The 22,669-nt window shown below is 47.4% G+C and overlaps 1 protein-coding gene across 1 annotated transcript; it reads left to right on the forward strand.

Annotated features, from left to right (window-relative positions):
* The first annotated feature begins 856 nt into the window (after positions 1-856).
* Positions 857-21,995, forward strand: PSMB7 (proteasome 20S subunit beta 7). Its single transcript, XM_065035426.1, has 8 exons — positions 857-1,015; positions 1,115-1,208; positions 1,403-1,500; positions 1,801-1,941; positions 2,409-2,524; positions 8,686-8,744; positions 20,222-20,373; positions 21,829-21,995. Exons 1-8 carry the CDS (start codon positions 954-956, stop codon positions 21,938-21,940), a joined length of 834 nt encoding a protein of 277 aa, XP_064891498.1. The 5' UTR covers positions 857-953; the 3' UTR covers positions 21,941-21,995.
* Positions 21,996-22,669: the final 674 nt, after the last annotated feature.

The following is a 22,669-nucleotide window of genomic DNA, read 5'->3' on the forward strand; positions in this document are numbered from 1 at the left end:
ATGTCAGTAAGATGGAGGAAAAGTTGTAACGGAGGAAACACTGAATTAGTTTCACTGATCTCCTTGACATCCAGCCGGACTCCCCTGATTTTGAGAAGGGGCGTTTATCTTCTTTATTTCACCATACGGCCATTACATTAACAGCACAGCGATTTTAGGTAGGTTTGCATTCTCTCGTGCAACTATAGGTTCTTTGTTAAGACCTAAACATAAAACTTGGGGATTTTTTCCCTTTTTGCCCTTCACCTATCATTTTGAGAGTCTCAAAGTGTCACAAAACCCATCCGACAAGCCCTGCAACCCAGTCCAAGCAGCATTACTGACGGTCAGAACGGGGAACACCAACGGCACAGGAGGAACGGGCGACCCCGGCGCACGCGGAGCGCTCGGAGCCCGGACCCGCGTCTGTCCGTCCCGTCTGTCCGTCCCGTCTGTCCGTCCCGTCTGTCCGTCCCGTCTGTCCGTCCCGTCTGTCCGTCCCGTCTGTCCGTCCCGTCTGTCCGTCCCGTCTGTCCGTCCCGTCTGTCCGTCCCGTCTGTCCGTCCCGTCTGTCCGTCCCGGCCGGGCCCCGGGACAGCGGCACGTTCGGACGCGCCGGCAGTGCCGCAGCGCGGGTAGCGGTGCGGGGCCCGTCCCGGTCCCCCCGCACCGTGGGTGTTTAACCGGGCACGGCGGCTGCTGCCCCGCGCGTCTGCCAAACCCTCCAGAACCCGCGGGTTCCGGTCAAAGCTGCCGGGACACGGGCGGATCCCGAGCGCGCAGCGCGGGCGCAGACCCGTCCCGCCCATCCCGCGGGAACCGCGGACGCTCCGCGGCAGAACCCAGCACTTCCGGTGCCGCCCCTGCCGCCATTTCGCGGGCAGCGGCCGGGCGGGGGCGTGGCCCGGCACAGGCCCCGCCCCGGTGCGCGCGCCGGCAGCTGACCCGGAAGTGCCCGCGGGCGGAGCGGGAAGATGGCGGCGGTATCGGTGCTGCGGGCGCCGAGCGGCGGCTTCAGCTTCGACAACTGCGCTCGGTGAGGGGCGGGCGGGCCGCGGGGCCGGGCGCGGGCGGGCCGCGGGGGCTGCGGCTGGGGGAGCCCCCGCCCGGGCCAACTTGTCGCGCTGTGTTGCAGGAACTCGCAGCTGGAGGCCGAGCTGGTCCCGAAGGGGCTGCGCCTGCCCGCGGCCCGCAAGACCGGCACCACCATCGCCGGCGTCGTGTTCAAGGTGAGGCGGGCGCGTCCCCCGGCGCTGCGGGCGGGAGGCCGGGCCGGGCCGCTGCCTCCAGCCGGGCGGGTGCGGAGGCTCCGGGCCGGAGAGGCCGCTCGGCCTGAAGCGCCGTCCGGGCCCCGCTGAGTCACCCGCGTGTCCCCGGGAGGATCCGCCCGGATGCCGAGGTTTGGGAATAACTGTTTCCGCAGGACGGCATCGTGCTCGGAGCGGACACGAGAGCGACCGAAGGCATGGTTGTTGCTGACAAGAACTGTTCGAAAATACACTTCATTTCCCCTAATATCTAGTAAGTAGTAAAGTTGTTTATTGCTCATTGGTAACAGCGATGGGATTTTTAGTGGTGCTCTTTGCTAAAAACAATTGTTAATGTGTACTTTAAAATTGTCATGTATTAGCAAGGCTTGTTCATTTTTGGTATTTCATTTGCACTTCAACAGACTGTCTTGTTTCATACTCTGAAAATATCGATGGTATTAGAACTTAATTTCCTCAATATTGTAATGGAAAAATTTCTGCTTGTTGGTTCAAGCATTAAGTCTCCCCTCTCTTCCCCACCTCTCCATCACTTACTTGTAACATTTTCCAGCTGTTGTGGTGCAGGAACAGCTGCCGATACTGAGATGACAACTCAGCTGATCTCTTCCAACCTGGAGCTCCATTCGCTGTCCACTGGACGACTCCCAAGAGTTGTCACAGCTAATCGGATGCTAAAACAAATGCTTTTCAGGTAACCGAGCGTGTTTCTTGTTTATTAACAATGTAGTTAAAACGACCAGATGAAGCTCCAGCGAAGGAGCGTCTTTCCTTGGTCTGCTCAGCTTTCGTAGTAACAGATTGAGAAGTTTAGGCAGCCAAGAGCATCTAATGGGGAAACACAGGAACGTGGGTTTTTTTGAAGTCCCTAAAGAAAAACTTAATTTTGGATACTGGAATTTAATTTAAGGCTTGAAAGCTACTCTGAATTCTCTCCGTATTGGTACAAAAGCATTGCCCGGTGTTTGTTTGTTCTTGACACTGAAACATCCCATATTTCGGTAAATTTTTTAACTTTCACTGTGTGTGAGCAGTAGTTTGTCTTTCTATTACGAAGATGTAGCTGGTACAATCGTGGCAAAATTCTCAAATGCATGTGCTGTGTGAAGAGCCACAGCTTGGGGGTGGACTCGCAGGCTCACGTGTGGCCGTTGCTCGTAGGTACCAGGGGTACATCGGTGCTGCCCTGGTGCTGGGGGGCGTCGATGTCACAGGCCCTCACCTCTACAGCATCTACCCCCACGGATCCACGGACAAGCTGCCCTACGTCACCATGGGTGAGTGGCACAGTATTGCAGTGCTGCCAAACGCTGAACGTCTTGGATGATTGTTCTAAGTGTTTGTACTCAAAATGCAGTGTTTGCTGGGAGCTGTGCAGACCTCACAGATAAAATCGTGCTCATATTTTCACGGCAGGTGCACTGCTGTTTAAACGCTTTAAAAACATGGACTATTGTACTAGTTAAGCTGCCAAAAATGTGGTATTAGGAAAATTGCTGTGTGCATTCTCCAGCATATTTTAAAGCAAGAGAATTGTGAGATTTCCAAAAACTTGCTGTAAAAAAAATCCGTGGAAGCTTGATTTGCAGAAAATACTAACTCGTGGTTCATATAAACTCTCATTTGGGTGATTTACTTTCTGCCTGAGGATTTTCCCTAGTTTCATTATGAAAAACATGCGCCTTGCTTCTTCCAGACTGTTGTATTTCTGTCTTTTTTGCTAAGTAGCAGCTGTATTTTACTCAAGAAGGTGCTTCATTGTAGTGAAGCAACAACTGCTTTACTTGTCCATATAATAGTTGGTTTAACCTGCTGTACGGAGCTGCTCAGTAGAGACGTTTAGTTCTGTCTGTCGCTGGGGTCAACTTGACGTTCGTAGCCCACCCTCAGGTTGTTAGGTGTTAGTACCCAGCTCTTCTGTCCGCGTAACGTTTTCTGTGGTAGGAATTTGAGCGCTATGTATACACAGTTCTGTGTACGTTGTGCTCAGTTTTGAACTGGGGAGGGTGACAATACTGAAAGCTGGGACCACAGATTGCTTGCATGCTTTTGACATATAGGTGCTGCCCTGTCCAGACCGATTATAAAAGCGATGTTCTGGATATATTGCAAAATACAATCTTGGTAAATGTATTCTTCCTTGCCATTTTTCAGCTATAAACAAGAATATAAGATAACGTTGAAATAAGTACTTTGTGGTAGCAGAATGCAGATCTGCAGATTATTTTTGCTCTCTGGTCACTCAAGAAAACATTGCATCATTTCAGACTTGCGTTTCATTTTGAAGACGTGAATGATTTGAAAGGAAAGCTTGGCTTTGCTAGAGCTGTGGGAGTGTAATGTAGGGTCCAACTACAAATATCACAAAATTGATCTGAAAATGAAGTGTCAGGTTAGCAGACCAGATTCCACCTTTGTCCGATGCAGCTTTTGTGCTGACTCTGCAGTGGGGAAAGAAAACTTTAGTTTTAGTTAAACCTTTTCTGTTCACGGTTAGCACCTCTAGATGAAACACCTACATACTGTGTTGGAAATGTTAAAGGGTTTTATTTTTGCTCTGGATCTTCGCTCTGCCGCAGCAGGGCAGCGGTTCAACGGAATGGTGTGTTATCTGTCACAAGAGGTGGGGTTGATTTACGGGAGTTGTGCAGCGGTGCTGTGGGACCGATAGATGGTGCCATTACTGCGGGAAGCGGCGAGGACTGACCGGCACGGGAAGTGCGTGTGGTGGGCGTGCGGTGTCATTGTTCAGCCTGTGATATAAAACCCCGAATGTCTGATTCCTACAATTGCCTTACAGCCCACGTTGCAGTAAACTGTAAACCCAGAGCTGGCTCTCCAGCCAGTAGTAGTTCATTGCCTGGGTAAAGTCACTCCATTTCCATTATGTACATGGTTACCTTCGTGCCCGTGTTTCAAAAGCTCTAAAATTTGGCATTTCTGAAAATTCTGGCCACTACTTTTTCTCTGCTATGAAAGTAACGTAGTAGCAAAACAGGTTCAAACAAGTAGGAGGTAGAAGATGGATGATAAACTGTGATCTGCTGTGGGCTGTAGCAGGTCTGTGTGTGGTGACGCCGTGTTTGGTTTGGCCATTCTGTCAAACAAAGCCCTTCTCAGCACAGGTATCCTTTGCCTTTCCGCACCCGCGACACTCCAGTGTTCTCCACTGCCTAGGATATATTTTATTAAAAAGGGTAGCTGATGCACATAAATGAAAGGTGGAAAAGTAGTGGACGTCACATTAGAGGTGGTATTTGGAATTGTATTTCAATCTTATTTAATTTATTGTTCATTAATTTTTTTCCAAATGATTTGAGGGCAGTTTATTAAATCAGGGTAGGTGTTTATGGCCAGTTAATTTCTGGAAATTCAGTATTAAATAGTAAAGGTGGTTGAGGTGTTGGGGTTTTGTTTGTTTTAATGTGCTGGAGTGTTTTTATTTAGCTGGGGTGTGCTTTGGATGGACAGAGTGGGGTCCTCCCTTGCAAGGGAGACTTAAAAGATACTCAGTGCTTACTCAGGAGTGAAAACATCAAATTAAACTGTTTATGCTGACAAAGGACAAAATTGGATTTCAGCAAACGGTGCAAGATGGTCTGATTGCTTGGCTTGTCTAGGAAAGCTTCTGGCCAAGACTTATAATGAAATGCATGCATAAAATGGAAGCGCTTGAAGTCTGCGGCTCAGCTTTTGGAAGCAGTAAGTGTGTTCAGCAGTCCCGGGTGGCCAGGCCGGTCCCTGGTGCCCGTGGTGCTTCGGATCCATAAATCAGCTCTTGGTGCAGCGCAGCGTTGTCCTGCCGAGCAAGCACTACAGTGCGAGACCCGGCAACCAGCGTGAAAAATGATCCCAGTCCGCGGGGCTGCGGAGATCACCGCGTGTTTACCTGGAATGAACAGCAAATTGAATAACAATGAGCGGCGGTGAATAACGGCCCTGTCAGGGGGCCCTGACATGATGGATTGAAGCGCTCGGTGCCGCTCTGCCCGGCTCCCGCAGCCCCAGACACCTCCTGGACCAGGGAGGGGGCCGTGCTTCCCAATGGCAACTTGTCAGCAGTGAAGGTTCTGCTAAGAAGATCTAGTTTATCTGTTTTAGAAAGGCCACCGCGATTGCAAAACATGGTGGAATTATTCTTGTCTGGGTTTTTTTGCTATGCATCAATAATTATCTTGCACTTTATAGTAAAGCAGTGCAACCGTGCAAGTGAAGACCAGATGGGATTTTTAAGTGGGTTTAACAGTTGACTCTAGAATTCTTTTCAATAACTTAGTTGTGAAAACTTACAGTGACCAATGCTTCTTAGGAAAAAAAAGAAAATCTCTTAGGGTGTCGTAACTTCCTGGTTCGCGCTCGTTATCAGGCCGGAAAGCACTGGCCTCACAACAGAGCTTTGCATTGCAGTTTCTCTAGTTCTTTATCATTTGTTGGGCAATCAATATTTTATACATTTAGATGCTAGATTAATACTTCCCGAGCGTTACTTTCCAAAGTGTAGTTTACTGAAAATGGATGCAAAATAAATTATTTGGAATTGACACAGCTTGTAAAGTCCATGATGGTGTTTCCAGGGTGGTTGAAGTGCAACTACTCATAGTAGTTATTGCTTTTTAAAAATTCAGCTGAAAGGTTTTTTCCTGGATGTTACATAATACAAATACACGATGAGTTTACCAATGAGACTTTAATTATCGTTACTGCTCATACGCAGAACAGTTGTAAACTTTCAACGCTGAATTCCAACAAAGAACCTTTCCTGTTTCTGCATTGTGTGTGTGTTGTTAAGATTCCAAACTGAAGTTATTGAAGATAAATACCTGGTTTGGTATTGCTTTGAGCTCACAGACACTATTTAACGACTCATTATCTCACGGCATTCCTGAGTGTTTTAATAGATGAGAGGTTGAACGGCTGCATGTTAGCAGTGCTGAACCCTGAACCCTCGCTGGTGGTGCCTTACATCAGGTGTTGTGTGTACGAGGTGGGAACATCTATCCCCAATTGGTCATGTTTTGCAATTTTTGAATGTTATCTTTCTCCAGACATTCTGTTGGGGAATTGTTAAGCTTGTTTCACATAAAGGCAAAGTGCGGCTGTTAAAAATGAATTATTGGTGGGCACTGAAATGTGGACAAGAGAACAGCTGTTTCCCTGCATACAAACAAGTCCTCCATAGACCCTTAATACCCAAGTTTTCTGTGCTTTTATAGGCGCTGCAGTAAGAAAACCGTGCTTGCAGTGTTTACTCAGTTCACAGGTTTTATTGCCAGCTCTCCCGGTACAATGCAAAGCTTTCACAAGTCACTGCAACCCCTTGGAACATGGTGGGGTTGTCTGGATGTGAGTGGAATCTGAGGAGCAGAGGGAGGCGGGTGTGACCGGGGTGACGCTGGTGACGGTGCTGCCGGGCGGCCGTCCCTGCCCGTTTCCGCAGGGGCAGCGGGGCCTGGGTCTCAGCCCACCAGCGCTGCAAACAGGGACCGAGGGCTTTTCCTTACCTAATGTGCTACAGGTGAATATCCGCACATCATTGGGGTGTTTAAAGCACTTCATATCGCTGTTGTCAAACAGCAGATGATTTGTTTTGATGGAGAAACTCAAGTATACATCTATTTGTTTCTACAAACATGGTGTTTACATCTGGTGCGAGTAAGAGTGAAGAATTTTCATTATACTGTCCAAGATGACAAATCTGTTCTTTCAGAGCACACTTAGCTGTGCTATGAGACTTCTGCTAAGACACTTTTTGAAATGCAAGCTTTTTGTGCTTCCACTCATGCACATTTTGTAGTCTTTATCCTCTCGGTTTTTCCAGGAACCCTCATCCAGGGTGCGACTGTGTTCTGGCTCTGAGGTTCCCGTTCTGCTCGTGCTCGGCCTTCGTTTGAGTGGAGCAGGAATGTGCTCTTAGCTTGAGACGATATCTCAGATCTTTTTTTCCCTTCGTTAGAAATGTTCCAATGTCATTTCACAAGGAGAATTATTTTATGGTTTGAGTCCTGTATTTGTTTTGGCACACACCTGACTTTGACCTTTTTTTGAAGGATCAGTACAATTCCCTTTGTTTCCAGTTGTTTGTATCAGCAGTTCATTTCAGCTCTTAGTTGCTTAAAAATCTTCCTTATTCCCAGCTTCAGCATTTAAAAAATGGAGTCGTGCGTTGCTCCAAGGTGTAAATGAATAGTCATTGCCTGTAATACAAGTCCACACTTAGAGTGTCCTACGGCTTTTAGATGTGATGTATTTGGTACTGTAAGGGTAATGATCCTCAACCACAGCAATATTCTGTAACAGGAATATCTGTCATATTCATTGGGATTACCATGTTCATTGATTTGTGTCTGTAAATCTGCTGTTTCTACCCTTTAAATTTGATCTATAATTGGGCCTCCTTAAATGGTTGAGATAAGGTAGTCTGTATTTTCTCAACAGTGTCACTGTCAGCTTCTCCTTTTTCATTATACATTCAGCAGACTTGATAAAATCAGCAGGACACCTCATTTGAAACTGTTTAATCGCTGCCTTTTTCTTTCACTAAACCATTGAGGTGGTCAAGCGATATACACAAATCATTTTAAATAGAAAATATGGCTTTCTGCGTGACCCAGCTAAACAGATAGCAGTATGCAAAACAAGTTAAAAAGTAATAAATGCCAAAAAATCTTCTAATTGGAGTAAAAAATTGCAGGTAACTTTATTCACTCCCCAAAAGTAACGGTCTCTGAAAAATGGTCAGGGCCATAGACAGACAGGATATCTTCCTGAAGATTCACTCCGTGAACAAAGCAGGTTTACAGTTCCAAACAGTATCATACTGCTTGTGTTAATTGACGGAAAGCAAGGTTCTGCAGCTACAGAAGCTTGGGCAGAGGTGGCTCCTGGTCCCCCCTGCGCTGCGTCCTTTAGGAGAAGTGACGTTAAACTCCCGTTTTCACGTCTGTCACTTTGTCTCTTCCGCTGTTATTGTTCAATGTAAAAATAACGGCACAAAGTAAATGCATAATAAACCGTTTTAAAGTAGATAGGGGCAATACCGCGAGGGCAGCGGCTGCTGTTAGTGCTGCTGGTTTGCTCGCTGCCCGGTTGCGGCTCTGGTGTGGGGTGTCGGAGCCCCAGCGCGGCCACGCGGGCACTGCGGCAGGAGAGCTGGGAGCGGCAATCACAGACTTGGCACTCGCTTATCTCCTTCTAACCTCATTTCCATGTCTTGGTGTTCAAAATAGTAAAAAGGCTATTGGAGCGGGGACTGAGGCAAGTCTGTGTGTGCTGTTACAGCTACGAATTCAAGATTAAACGAGGTGCTGGGTTTAAAGGGTGTATGGTAAGCTAAGGTCGACTTCAGTCTAGTTTGTGCTGCTGATATTTGTTGTCTTTTGAAAAAAATACTATATCTGAATACACTGGCTAAATGAGTGTCCTGCTTGTGTTACCGTAGGTTCCGGATCCTTAGCAGCTATGGCAGTATTTGAGGATAAGTACAAGCCAGACATGGAGGTAAGACGTTTTTTAAGCCTCGCTGTTTTTCCCTCAATAATTCTCATGATTGTAAGAATTTAAAGCGTTTTAAGCTTTAAAAAAGTTAAATCTGCTCTAGTTTCCCTGCACTTAAAATATAATAATGTCAGTTTACTGCAAAGCCGTAGATATTGATGGGTTAAATAAATGGAAAGAAATGCAGCTTCATGTAAATGTATGTATAGAAAAACTTGTGTGATTTGAATGTAGGTGAAGGCTTTAAAAACATACAACTTACCAGTTACAGTTGACTTGAGTAATTTACCCGTCCCTGCATAGTGGGTGTTGCTGTTTTCCCCCAGTGGTCACTTGTTCTCCCTCAGTCTTGAGAAGAGAAAGTCTGGTTGTAAAAGCAACAAAAAGTCTTTGAGTAGCATCTGAAACCAGTTGGATTTCCAGTTGATTTGGTATGTTCAGAACTGGTAACTGCACTTCTGTTTTTAATATCCACTTAAAAGCTGATTGTCAGAAGATTTATAAGGTTTGGGGTTGTGTTTTGCTGACGATCTCTATAACAACTGGAGAAATGATTGGTTGTTCATTATAGAGAATCATTCAGGGACTGTCATGATTAAGATCTGATTAAGTTACTCAGTTATTTTTCATGGATGTATATGGTACATTATTTTTGCATTATCTCCAGTATTTCCTTACACTTAGTTACACCGTGTTCGGTGCCCGCTAAGCAGTGAAAATCCAGTTATCTGCAGGTGATTGATGAAAATAAACCCCAAACAATTAAAGGGCTTCCTGTGACCATATTTTGTGAAATGCCTCAGCACTGTCAAACCCTTTTTTAAACCACATTGATCTCTTCAGCCTTTCTGTGAATGCTCCTTCTCATTCCAATTGACTTTCACAGTAAAGGAAAAACTGAGAATCAAACACAGAATTGAAAACCGAGTCTGTTAAAAATTGCTGGTAACACTGGCAGTTGGAATCATTTGAGCCTCAAATGCAGACAGGACTAATCTTATAGCTACTTAGTGCAAGTGAACAGCACAGAAATGGAAACGGTTGATGGGCTTCAGCAAGGTGTGCAGATGTTGCTGAGGGTCGTTTCCTCCCCTCGCGCTGGCCCGACCGCACTGTGTGTGCACGTGATCCCGAGGCCTCTAGAAAATGAACTGATTACATTTAAAGTGATTTGTCATACCTGCAAACTCCCCTGAAGAAACGTGATATACAATACCAGTTGATTTAAAAACCTCAGTTGTTTTGAGTAGCGTGACACGAGATGCTGATGGAACCGCTGGGCACAGGTGGGCTCTGCTCCTTTCCTCTCCCCTCGTGCCCCGTAGGAACGACAGAGTCCGTGTGTCCGTCCGGGACTGTGCGCTGGGGTATGTGCTGTTCACGCTGAAAACACAGACTGCAAATCCTCGGCATCAACAGCTACAGCATAATAGTCTGCTTTCAGAAACACAAATGTCAAAGAGCTGGGAAACTAAAAATTTCATCTTATTCTCAGCTGCTTTTCAAGCTTGTATTTTAAGTCATTCTTTGTGTAAGAGCAACCAAAAAAGGCACCAAAAATTGGTAAATCTCCAACTTTTCCTATTGAGAAAGGTCATCCTAATTAAATTGCCTTCATACACAACCATAAATGGCAGCAGATATTCACTGTTATAACAAGCGTGTAGAAATGCAGCCTACCCGTTTGGTGAAATAGATATTTAGATCTTCGAGGCTTGCGTGGACCTTAACCCTTGCTTTGTTTGCACTCCGTGCTCCGTCCTAACGATCTAGTGACCGCATTAACTAAAGCAGCAGAGTTTCAGGTGATAGAGCTCAGCTGTCCCCTTGAACACTTGTTCATGTTCCGATATGGCTGTGAACTTAAAATATTGACCTGTTCGGTCAGATGTGTTGTGGGTTTGTTGTTGTTTTTTTTCCCCCCCATTAAAGTAACAAAATAACAAATGGTATTTCTATTGAAATTAAAGCAAATTAAATCTGAAGTGCCCTATGTCTATTTTACATCAAATTTGCTATGAAATGGCAATGATGGTGAAATTCCTGGAGATTAATTTAATAGAATGGGTAGAGGATTAGTATTTGTGTGTCAGATCAGGCTGTCTCTGTGCAGCAGTTGTCGGAGTCGCGGGGCTGCGCAGCGTAGGGTTGCGCTTCAAGACCATCACATCACAGAGAAATGATTCAAAGGCAAACTGTCCTGCACCCTCTGGTATCGACTTGCAAATTAGCATCTGGAATGTAATTAAACAAGCTTAATGAAAGTAGCAGCTGAATACTAGTGGAAAAGACAATCAGCTTTTTTGCCTCTGATATATATTCTGTACTATTGAAGCTGATCACCAAATGCATCGTGTGAGCACAGTTAAAGAAATTAGCATTTATTTGAAGAATAGGAACTGTTTTTCATTCCGTTACGCTTTTGGCATGCGCCGTGTCCCAGGAGGGCCGTGCCACAGCAGACAGTGCACAATATTTATAAATCCATGACAGGCAATAATAGCAACTTGAAAAATTCTTTTGCTGGAATTTCAAGTCGGGAGCTGCCAGGAGCTGCGGGCGAGCGCCGCCGCAGCTGCCGTGCCCCCCAGTCACGAGCCTGCACTTTGAAGATGCTCAGCTGAAAAAAAGACTGCAGGCTTAGCCAATTTCTGCAGGTTTCTGGAGCCCTGGCTCTGCCTTTTGAAGACGCGCTGCCGAGGCTTCTCCCAGCGCCCGAGGCGTGCGAGCACCAGCAGGATGCGGGTTTTTCCATAGACTTAGTGTGTCTTCAGATTTAAGTAGCGCATGCTTTATCGGTGCCAGCTGTGATGGTCCTTTCCCTGCTTGCAATGCCGGGAGATGATCTTTACCCAACATCCTTCAGAGGAGCTGCCAAGATGGATGGTGACGTACACAAGTGCTACTTCTGCACTCTGATTTATGGAGGCATGTTTCATTATGAAGCAAGTGCTGGCCTCTAGAGGAACCATTATAGATTGCTGAAGATGTGAACACTTTCAGCCCTGAAGGCCTGTAGATGCTTCAAAAATGTAATGCCAAGCACCTAACTACTGTGGAACAATATTAATCTGTCATGTGGGCAGCTATAGATCTACTTTAAAAAACATAAGTGGAAGAACAGCACATCTAATAGAGTGTTTTGAGCTTAGATCTTTCATTGCAGCCAATTTTTCTTTCAATAGCGTTTCAATGGAATAGCCACATGGTTTTTAAACCTGAGAGTCAGATTTTTGCAAATGCACTTACGCCTTCTGGTGTTAAACAATAGCAAAGAAATACTCCAAGTCAGTGGATATGGAAACCACCATGAGCTGGGAGGACACGTCTGCAGTATTAAATGCTGGAATTCTGGATTTATCTGTGCTGTGGTTGTTGAATTCCCAGAGAGACTGGGGTATTATATATTTTGTTCTGTATTTGGCTTCTGTTGTTTGAGAAGTAGACGCTTTCTGTCTGTGTGAGAATTGCTTGGTGTTGGGCGAGGCTGCGCAGCCGTCTGGCAACAGCTTCGTGTTCCAGCGAAGAACCAGTCTGCTTGTGGCTTCATTTCTTCTCTGCATTTCATCAAACCAGCCAGGTTTAATAAAAAGAGGATCCAAAGGGAAGAGTCCCAGTCGAAACTGCAGAAAGCAGAACTATGGCTGACAAGGGGAAGCAAATCTTTGTGTAATGAGTTTGCGGGCACAAAGTAGGTGGGGAAAATGGAAGGAGGTAGTCTGGCAGATATTTAATAAGTGTTTCTAAAATAGATCACCCTCAAAAAAGTGAGATTATATTTCCACTCATTTCCCGCCACGCTAAAAAATGGTATAATAGATCAAGTGGTCCTGAGTGCAAACAGACCGTCCTGTGCAGGGTGAGAGCAGATGAGCAGTAAGGGGGGCTGCTGTGGCTGTTCCCGCACCAGAGCTGCCGGGGCTGCCTTGCCCTAGTTCTGCAGGGGTTCCTGCGACAGCTTGTTCGGTTCAGACAGACACGGGTTGGGGGGCAGTGTGAGCAGTTCAGCGGCTGGATGGGGGAGCAGGCGGAGCTGAGGCAGGAGCCGTTCTCAGTTTGTGGTTGCAGCTGTCAGAGTAGGTGTGTTCACAAAGAAATTATAAGAAGGAAGAGGACTGGAAGCTGCAAAATGTTTAGACTTGGGCTCTTCTGGTCCGCAGTTTGTTTCCTGGCTTTGCCGCTGGGTTTTGAGGTGCTCGTGAGCAGCCCCGCATCCCAGGCGAGGAGGCCGAGGCCTGAGGCACGTCCTCCCTCCTCTGGCCACTGTGCACCCCTGGTCCCGGTGCTGTTAAAGTGGAGAGCGCTGTAAATTCACTTCCACTGTGTGCCTCTTATTTCAGTAAAAATATAAATCAGGCATAGTACAAAATGTTAGAAAAACATGTCACTTTCTTCCATTTTCAAACAGCTGCCACACAGATAATTCAAATGTTTCTGTGCTCGTATTTCCTCCTGTCCCTCAGTATGATGGTATTATTTTTATTTATTAACTACTGACAATAATAGTGAGCTATTTTTGGACACTGTCAAAACTCTCTAATCTTCAACAATAGTTGTCTCATCAGTCTTATTTAGCCCGCGTCTGTGTGATTCGGGGCTCAAGAGCAGTGACAAGCTGCATATGAATTCCGTGTTCATTAGCGGCGGTGATGGGGACGCCGGGGTCCCTGCGCGGGGCTCAGGTGCGCGGTGCAGGGCTAATCCCGCCAGCTGCCACGCGGAGCTCTAATGACTCCGCGGGACGGGGCCCACGTGCTGCGCGGCTCGCGGGCTGAGCTGGGGCCGCAGACAATGCAGATCAGGCCGGGCCGTGGGAGTTAAGCTGGAGAGCCTGCCTGAGATACTTGAACCCCTGGTGGTGTCAAACACGGAGATTAAGTAAATGGGGGGAAGAAAAGTCTGATTCCATGAACAAATATAAGTACTTGGCGCTTCTGTGCTCTCTGTATCTGTTGATTTCATTACCCAGTGACAGTAACCGGGACTGCTGGTGACATATCTTCAGTGCCTTTTCTGACGAGCTCCTGGTGATGCGGATTTCAGGCTTTCCTTACATACCTGTATTATTGTCTCCTTCAGAGACTGGAATTTCCATGGGTAAATATCAGGTGTTAGTGCAGACAGTCATCCAGAAAGTAAAAGCTTCTTGTGCTGTTTCTTATTTTTTGATTAGATGAAAATTATTGTATCTAGCGCGGTTTCTGCTTGACAAGCCCGAGAGCGAGCGCTGTTCTCGTCTTCTTCCATGGAATTGCGCCTTGGATCGATCACCTTTGTGAAATAACGTTGAACAGGAACCGTGAGGCTGATCTAAGATGTGCTGGCGGGACGTGCTCCGGAGCGGCTGGCTTGTGCTGGCAACTGCGCTTTCTGAATGCAGCAAAGCACAATTTCTGTGCAGAAATCAGGTGGGAACCGGCCAACACTATCAGTCCCAGTTACCGGTGACACCCAGGAGCGCCTCCTGCCAGCTCCCTGTGTACAGCCTGTATGGAGGGAATAAATGTTGCCTTAGTTTAAATTAGGCCTTGCTGCTTGACAAAGAGCAACAATTTCTTCACCTTTACAAAAGTAACACTTGAACTTTGTAGGTAATAATGGAGACAGGCTGGTGGGAAGCAGGGCTCTGTGTTCAGAGATGGTTTCACTGCAGAGGGTAAGGTGTAGGACAGGTAATTATTTTTGATGCATTTCTCAGGAGCAGGTGTTCAGTTTAAATGGTTCAGTTTGTGTATCTCCCGTAACTGCAGAACACGGGCAAAACACACTGGAGAATATTTCCTGTGGCACGAGGGCCGCGGGCCGAGCGCGGTCGCGTCTGCGCAGGGCAGCCCGGCGCGTGGGGACCCCTCCTGCCAAAGGCTTTACCGAGCGTTTGGTCGTCTTAGGAAGGAAAAAGTACCAGAGGGCCCAGCACTTCTTTTTCCAAATAAAATGTTGGGCTTCATTCCCTTCCATCCTTTTTTCAGGGGTAAAGTCATAATCATATGAACAGAGATTTGCTTTGTTTGAGGGCAGCTGTGTTACGGTTGGATGTTCACTTTTTGATGTGCAGTAGGAACGCGCAGTGATTCCAGTGTCCCCCTTGCGTGGTTTGCGTTCCGGCTGTTGCGCGGTGGCCGCGGGAGCCGCTGTCCCGGTGCAGCCGTGCGGGAGCCGCGGTCCCGGTGCAGCTGTGCGGGAGCCGCGGTCCCGGTGCAGCCGTGCGGGAGCCGCTGTCCCGGTGCAGCCGTGCGGGAGCCGCGGTCCCGGTGCAGCCGTGCGGGAGCCGCGGTCCGGGCGGCCGGTGGCTCTCGCGGCCGGCGCCGCGTGCAGCTCCGCGCTGCCCAGACGTCTCTATTGCGAGAATCGGCTCCCGAGGAAAACATGAACTTCACCCAGGCGTAGGAAGTGATGAATTAAATGAATTTTCATATTAATTCTTAGTTCAGAGTGTGGGAATAGCATGAAAAGAAATCCCGCAGTTGTGAGAGGAACTCGTAATTTAACTCCGAACCATTGGAAATATGTATTGTACTAATGTGCATGTAAGGAATGACATATAGGAACTAATGTTATTGAATAGTAGTTCCGAATCACATAAGTTTCTTGCCTTGGCAGGTAATTTGGCATAAATTGTTAATGTAAATCCAGGTTAGTGGGGAAGACGTTATTTTACTAAAAAAGATAAACTGCTGATTAATTCAGTATAGAACTCAATTACAAATTGAAAGTGTCTCTGCGGGATGCCGGTACCCTAAAGACAGCAGATGTTGAATTGATACTCCAGCATATTTCACACTGGTATGAAATATTAACATGGTTTATTATACTTGTGTGGTGTACAATATCAGAAGGGGGGAGGCGGTGGTGAGCCCGGGCTTGCAGGCGTCTGCCATCGCGCCAGCTGTAATCACCGAGAATAATAATTAGGGACTAAGGTGTATTTTATTTGGAAAGTTCATAGTAGAAAACAGTTAGAAAAATAAACATAGACTAACATACTGTGCACAACAAAACTGACCCCCAGTGCAGCACAGAGTGACCTGATCTGTGATTCTCTATCTGTTAATGAACGCATGCAGGTATGTGTGTGAGAACGCGGCCGCTGGGCTCTGACAGGGCTGCTGGGCTCTCCGTGGGCTCTGCACCGTTTCCTGCCCCTGCCGTATTTGTGCGCAGATCGCTGCTGCTCAGCTCAGCTCAGCTCGTCTCTGTTCTGTGTGAAGCGGGCAGCACGGTGACTGCTGTGGTGGCGAGCAGGGACTGTACCCTCCGCTTTCCCCCGTTCTTGTAAGCACAAGTGCAGCTTTGATTTCTGACTTCTCCGCGAGCTTTCAGGCAGACGTGTTGGGAGTCCCATCCCAGCGGGGGGCGCGTTCCCCAGTGCTGGAACAGGGTGGGTTCTAGAATGAAAATTCTAATGGTATTTAATAGTGGTTGAGCCCTTGACACTGTTTGTTGAGCAAACACTGAGTCACTCACTCGCCTTCCTGCAAGTAACTGAAAGTAACGTTTCCAAATTTGCAGCCTTGTTAAATAAGACTGTGGAGACAGACCTGGAAAATAACATGATGCACATAGCTCGATTTAAAATAACTTAGCTGTTTAACATACAAATAATGGAGTTACTTCACTTTCCCCCATTATGCTTTAGAAACTACTAAATAATAGTTGTGATAATCACTTGATTTTTTTAAATTTTTACAAAACTTGTTGCACACTGTGGTATTCGTTCTATCCTGACGTTTGTCGTGTACTATATTCCAAACTGTTGATAAGCCTTTCTATCAGAGAACCGCTCTACGCATCGAGTATCCATCGGGGTACCAGTGACCCGCAGAAGGAATTCATCTCACTTAGGTGAGAATTAAAACGTAGAATCCTTTCTGTAAGTTTTTCAATCTGGAAAAGACATCTCCTGTTGAACTTGTTTGTGAAGTTACAAAATGCCGAGGAAATAATATTGACAAAGGTGTTCCAGCTGCTCCCATTACCGCTGGAGACATAATGATAAACCCGGCCAAAAGCTGTTATAAAGGTGGTGTTAATGTGATTAGGAGTATCCTCATCTTCTGTAGGAAACTCTTCTCTTTTTCCTTCAGTAGCGTTTGAAATCTGGAAATGGCTTTAATGGAGAAGAGAAACTTATTCAAGTCATATAGAAGAATAATGTGTAAAAGTTCCTTATTGGCGCTGTTTGGGACTCGCACCGCAGCAGCTGTACAGAGGCAATCTATCAGTTCTTGAGTGTCTACAAAATGCAACTCTCTAGATAACAGGTTTAAAGTAAAGATTTAATACAGTCTCTATCTACTATGATGTTGCAGTGACAGTTTAAAACTCATTCTCTAAATCTCAGCAGACTTTATAGCCAGCAGTGGGCCCATATAAAGCTTAATGGCATTGCAACACATAAATCATCTTTTAAAGATGCTACCAGTGGCTCCAATATTAAATGCAGACAATTGTCTGTGTTATAAATAATTTATCAAACACCATTTCAGATTAGCCTTCCATGCTGAGTTATTTATTTTAGCCTTTACTGCGCTATTCCTCAGACACATTTTGAAAGATCCATTACTGGTCACTTTAATGAACTTGGGGTCTGTTTTCCCCCTCGAGCGCCGCGGTACATCTGTGGTGACCATTACACGGCTGGTCTGCACCTCTTTGCGCCTTTTACAGGCGCTGCCCATTTGTCATGTGCTGGTAAATGGAGCCGCACATTGGAGTCCTGGGACGCGCGGGGCCGCGGTGATGGAGACAAACAGATCGCGCCATAAAGCGCCGCTTGTCAGCGCCGCCGGCCGCGATGCATCACTCCTGCCCTAATCTCATTTAAGCAGCAGCCTGGACCCCAGAGGATGACATTCCCAGTTAGCTTGGTCTTTGCAGCCATAAAGTAGGAAGCGCTCCTTTTATATACCCTGAACTTTGAGGGTTGTTTAAGATTAGTTGTTGCAGTGGTCGCTGGTGCCCCTGCGCTGCGGCGGTGTCAGCACTCGGATGCTCAGCGCGTCCCCCGTGCGGTCGCAGCCCTCGCGGGGCGCGGAGCGGCCGGGGCTTTGCGGTCCTGGCTGGCTGCTCGTCTCTCCGCGTTAGGGAACGGGAGGAGAATTGAACGCAGCGCTGAAGCAGCGTTTGCTGTAATTAAAACCGCTCCAGGTTCATCAACCAGGCTGACGCGTGTGCCCTAGTGAGCTCTGCTGACTGGACTGGATGGTTTTAAGACTATTTTGATAACAGCAGATTGATAGAGTAAAAAAGTAAAAAAAAAGAGAAATCCATTAGCAAGAGGACTGAGATTTACACTGGAGCCCAAAAAAGATCAGATTAAAAGGGAGAGCGGAATGAACCTCCACCAATCTGCGTTAGTTTTCCTAAGCTGCTCTGCTTTTCTTGTACTACCAGCTCACATAATAACTTGACTATTCTGCTTTTGCTACCACTTTTTAATCATATCTGCACATACTTTTTTGTTTTGTTTTAGTATATTTACTTTCACTCTATTACTGAGGTGCCCTGAGCACGCACCGAGGCAGCGAGAGCAGCCGGCCGTCGGACGCTCGCTGTCAGTTGCATTACTGACTCACTGAAGGAATGTACAGGTATTATTTTTACAGCACAGCTGTTTTGTTCTGCTCAGTGTGGCAGGATGTGTAATTCGGGGTTGTTCTTGTTTTAAAGAGTAATGCTAATAAAACCGGGACTGACGTGAGGATTTATGCTGTTTCCGTAGTTTAGCACAACGTGCCCTCGCGCGGGTCAGCACCGCGATGCAGCGCTGGAGCAGGAGCTGTTGTCCAGCAGGTTTCCCAGGGGCACCCAGGCCTTGGAAATGAGGGATGTGTTTAAAAGCTGCATTTATCAAAACCAGCATTGAATATTTGCTTTGGTTCACGGTGTCTAGTGGCAGATTATTGAACGTGTGGAGTACCAGTGAAGCAGTGAGGAGTGGTGGCGGTAAATGTGGCGTTTGGCTACAGCCGTGTTGGGGTTGCTGAGCAGCTCCTGCTTTGAGTGACCTGAGGATACAGCTGAGCCAGGTTTGTGCTCACAGACGTCCTTGGGTCTCATCCTTCCTGTGCTGAGCAGGCGTGCTCTAGGCAGAGTTCTCAAGTAAGTTCCTTATACAGAAACTGAGGGGTCTTACGTGCTCTGGTGTGTACTGGGGAGGTTACTGGAAGGACTGAAGTGTGCGTGTGCTGTGCAGAGATGTGATCCCCGGCCCTGCCCGGGGCCGCCGCGGAGCCAGCGCCTGTGTGACCGGGCACCGCAGCGCCGGGGGAGAATGGAGATCAGCGTCGATGAGCTGTACTATGTGAATGGAGAGTTTGGTGGATTTGAGAGGTTTCCTTGTAAGAGACTCATCCGAACGCTACACGTGTAACACAGACCCCTGTGCACTCTGGTCCGGGCTGTGTGGTTTCTGACCCGCGCAGGTGTGGTTTCTGACCCGCGCGGGTGCGGTTTCTGACCCGCGCAGGTGCGGTTTCTGACCAGCACGGGTGCGGTTTCTGACCAGCACGGGTGCGGTTTCTGACCAGCACAGGTGCGGTTTCTGACCCGCGCAGGTGCAGCAGACATTCCAGCAGCTGCAAATTTGCCCTTTTTAGAGAAAGCAGAGCTACCAAACCTGTGGGAAAGCAAACGTTGCTTCTGTGGGATTAGTGCATGCTTTCAGAAGCAGTAAAAAGTGAGGTTTCTTTCCTGTTCCAGTTTCTGTTCTAGTTTTGTTGCAAATATGATGCTACTAGTTGTACAAAGTCATTTAGAAATACACCTTTGAAATGTGTAAATACAGTATGCATTGGATGACCTTAGATGTATACTTTGCTTTAATTGCCTGTGAAGTTTCTGAAGTGTATAGCAGAAGTTTTCCATTGTTTCACTCAAATGGCAAGAAGCGCAGCGGGCGGTACTTTGTCAGAGGTGCCTGTTCGGAGCAGGATTTTCAGCAGGTTCCTTTAAATTCTCTGCCCTTGTGTTGAGGACCGGAATTACAAATCCGAGCCAGCCGGTACAAAGCTGCTTTGGAACACAGTTACTATTAAGATGAGCTGAATAATTTTTGCAAACCAAGCTGTGTCACAGAATTATAGAAATAATTTTGCTAGTACGGAGGATAATGAAATAGTCCCTGCCTAAGGGAAGTCTGTAACTAGTGTGTCTGTGTAATTTGTACGTGGATGCTACATGGAGGGCGCTACAGGGAACTTGTACCTGGGCACAAAAGCCTGGAAGATAAAAATTGTAAAATTCTTCACCTGGTTCCCTTGGCTGTCCTTACTGAGTCTGCTCCGGGCCGGGGTGGAGGCTCGTGCGCAGGACAGGAGGTTGTCCCTGGGGCCGGTCCCGTGTCCAGCGGTGTCACTGACGTGCTGTGGGGCTGAGGGAGAAGGTGCCGGTGGCTCATTGCTCTGAGCTCGCAGTTTCCGCCGTCCCACGCAGTGTCGGGGAGATGCCACCACGTGCAGTGACGACTCTTTGCTCCGCAGGAGGAGGAGGCCAAGCAGCTGGTGCGGGACGCCATCGCCGCCGGCATCTACAACGACCTGGGCTCCGGCAGCAACATCGACATCTGCGTCATCAGCAAGAGCAAGCTGGATTTTCTCCGTCCGTATGACGTGGCCAACAAGAAGGGGGACAGGTTGGTGTTCTTAAGCTGTGCCTTATCCCTGCTCTTCCCAGCAATTCCTGTTTTCCATAATACTAGGTTTTGTTAAGAGTATTCTCTAGATCTGCATATTGAATTTCAGCTAAACAAGAAAACAAAGTGGCTGTACGTGCAGCCGAGGCTGCTGATGGTGCGCACAGCCGCCTGAGGGAACAACCGCTCTGCTGCCCACGCTGGGGCTGCTCCAGAGCTTGGAAAAGTGCTGAAGTTTCACGCTTGGGGCTGAGCAGACACGCAGGTTGTGTTGTGTTCTTGCTGAAACGTGTGTGGTGTCGGGACCGCGCGGCAGCGCTGCCCCCTCCGCGCCGCTGCCTCCGCTCAGCTCGGGTAGCACGGTCTGGCCCCAAAACCAAAACTTGTGACTGCCATGTTGTGTTTAGTCCATTTCTAGAGGCCTTTTCCAGCCCCCGGCTGGAGAGCACGCACCATGCGTGCAGGGAAGGGCTGCGGAGCGTTTGAAACTACTGGAAACCCTCCGCTAAGGTGACGTGACCGTCACTTGTTTCCTTAACACAGTAATTCTGAGTCTTTACATTTTATGTCACGAGTGTTGAAGTCTGGAACGCTTTGGGAACGGGGTCGCATTTCAGTGCGTGTTGTGCGGTCTTGTCACACTGACAGTTTGGGACACAGGTGAGGAAATTCCACAGTGAGCAGAACTCCAGGAGCTGGCTTGGTGAACCATGTTGCCCAATCAGTGAAATCAGAGCCCCCCAGGCAGCTCAAGGGTTTTGCGATATGTACTGTTATGGTGTGTCTAACAAGTTGTGCAACTTTTCCATCCGCTACCAAAACAGTAGTTTAAAGAAGTTGTGTTTTCCCATCTTCTCAAGGCAGCTGCCATGGGCGCAGCCCCGCGGCCCGGCCGTTCCTCACCCTTCGTGCTGAGCGGAGACCTGCGGCTCCTCAGCCAGCTCAGGGGTGATTACGCGTTTTAAGCGAGAATTTGGGTTTTGCTCTGTAAATGGACAAAAAGGCTGAGACTCCTGTAGTCAGGCTGCGGAAGCACGGCTTGATCACAGGCTTTGTGTTCACTGTTAGCTCGTTTTAGCACAGAAACCCAATCATTTTTACCCACTGGCAAAATTATTCTAGTAGTTCAACAAATAGCTTGTTGCTCGAGTGAGGGTGCACAGCAGGAATGTCCCACACTGTCGTGAGATCTCATTTCTCTGTAAGGCAGCCCTACGAGTGACTTGGTAATGTAGATATTTTTTAAAGACCGTGTTTCCTAGAAATGTTCATTTATCTGAAACTTTATCAGTTATTGCAATCAGTTGAGATTTTTGCAGTAACCACAGTTCCTTTACTTACTTTGGACTTTCATAGGAAATTTCTAGATAAAGTTGGTTGATTATTTCTCCAATGTGCAGAGAGGGTTTCTGTGTTAGCGCCTGCCAGCTGCATTTCCACCTCTGTCGCTAACAGGTACGGCAGGTACAAGTGTGAGAAAGGGACGACCGCTGTTCTCACCGAAAACGTGGCGCTGCTGGAGCTGGAGGTGCTGGATGAGACGGTGCAGACCATGGACACGTCCTGAGGCGGCGCTGGCGGCGGCGCTCCAGCTCTCACACAATAAAGAGGTTTCTAACCATTCTCTTTGTTACTGTTTTTATGTAGTGCTGGTTTCCTTTCTTGCACCTTTGAAAATGTGAACTGCAGCATTTACCGGCTCTTTTTGGTGTTGGCTGTGTGATGCATTTTTAGGGCTGTTTTCAGTGGTGGGTTTTTTTTCCTTAATACTAGACTTTTTTTTTTTTTTAAACAAAGGTGTTTATTTTTTAAATCATTTTTTTTATTTATCTAAAAATGCACAATTGCAAAAAAAAAAAAAAATTACCTTTTGAAGTACATTTACTTATAAGCACTACTAAATTTTACGTAGCAAGAAAGTGACCAGACCTGTCAGGAGCCTCAGCCTGAGCCGAGCTCCCCGGGGCTCCTTCCCGTGTCCCAGCGGCCGCGGGGCACAGCGGCCGCGGCCCCAAGGAGGAGCTGCGGGGCAGCGGGGCCGGAGCGAGCGGGGGAGCAGGAAGGTGGGAGCCATCGGTGGCTCCAGCGCCGGCTCCTGCTGAGCTCCGTTTCCTGAACCTCTTGAGAGCAGCCGGCTCAATGTTCTGCTTAGAAGACTCAATAAGATGGCACCTTGCGTTAACGATACCAACGTTATTCACAGCAATTAAGAGCTTTTCTTTGCTACCCTATACAAATATTTCCAAATTTGGCAGGAAGTAGTTGAGGATGGCACTGCAGTTTTCCGTTAAGTAGA

The sequence above is a fragment of the Columba livia genome, chromosome 19 (assembly GCF_036013475.1).
Source record: "Columba livia isolate bColLiv1 breed racing homer chromosome 19, bColLiv1.pat.W.v2, whole genome shotgun sequence".
NCBI lineage: Eukaryota > Metazoa > Chordata > Aves > Columbiformes > Columbidae > Columba > Columba livia.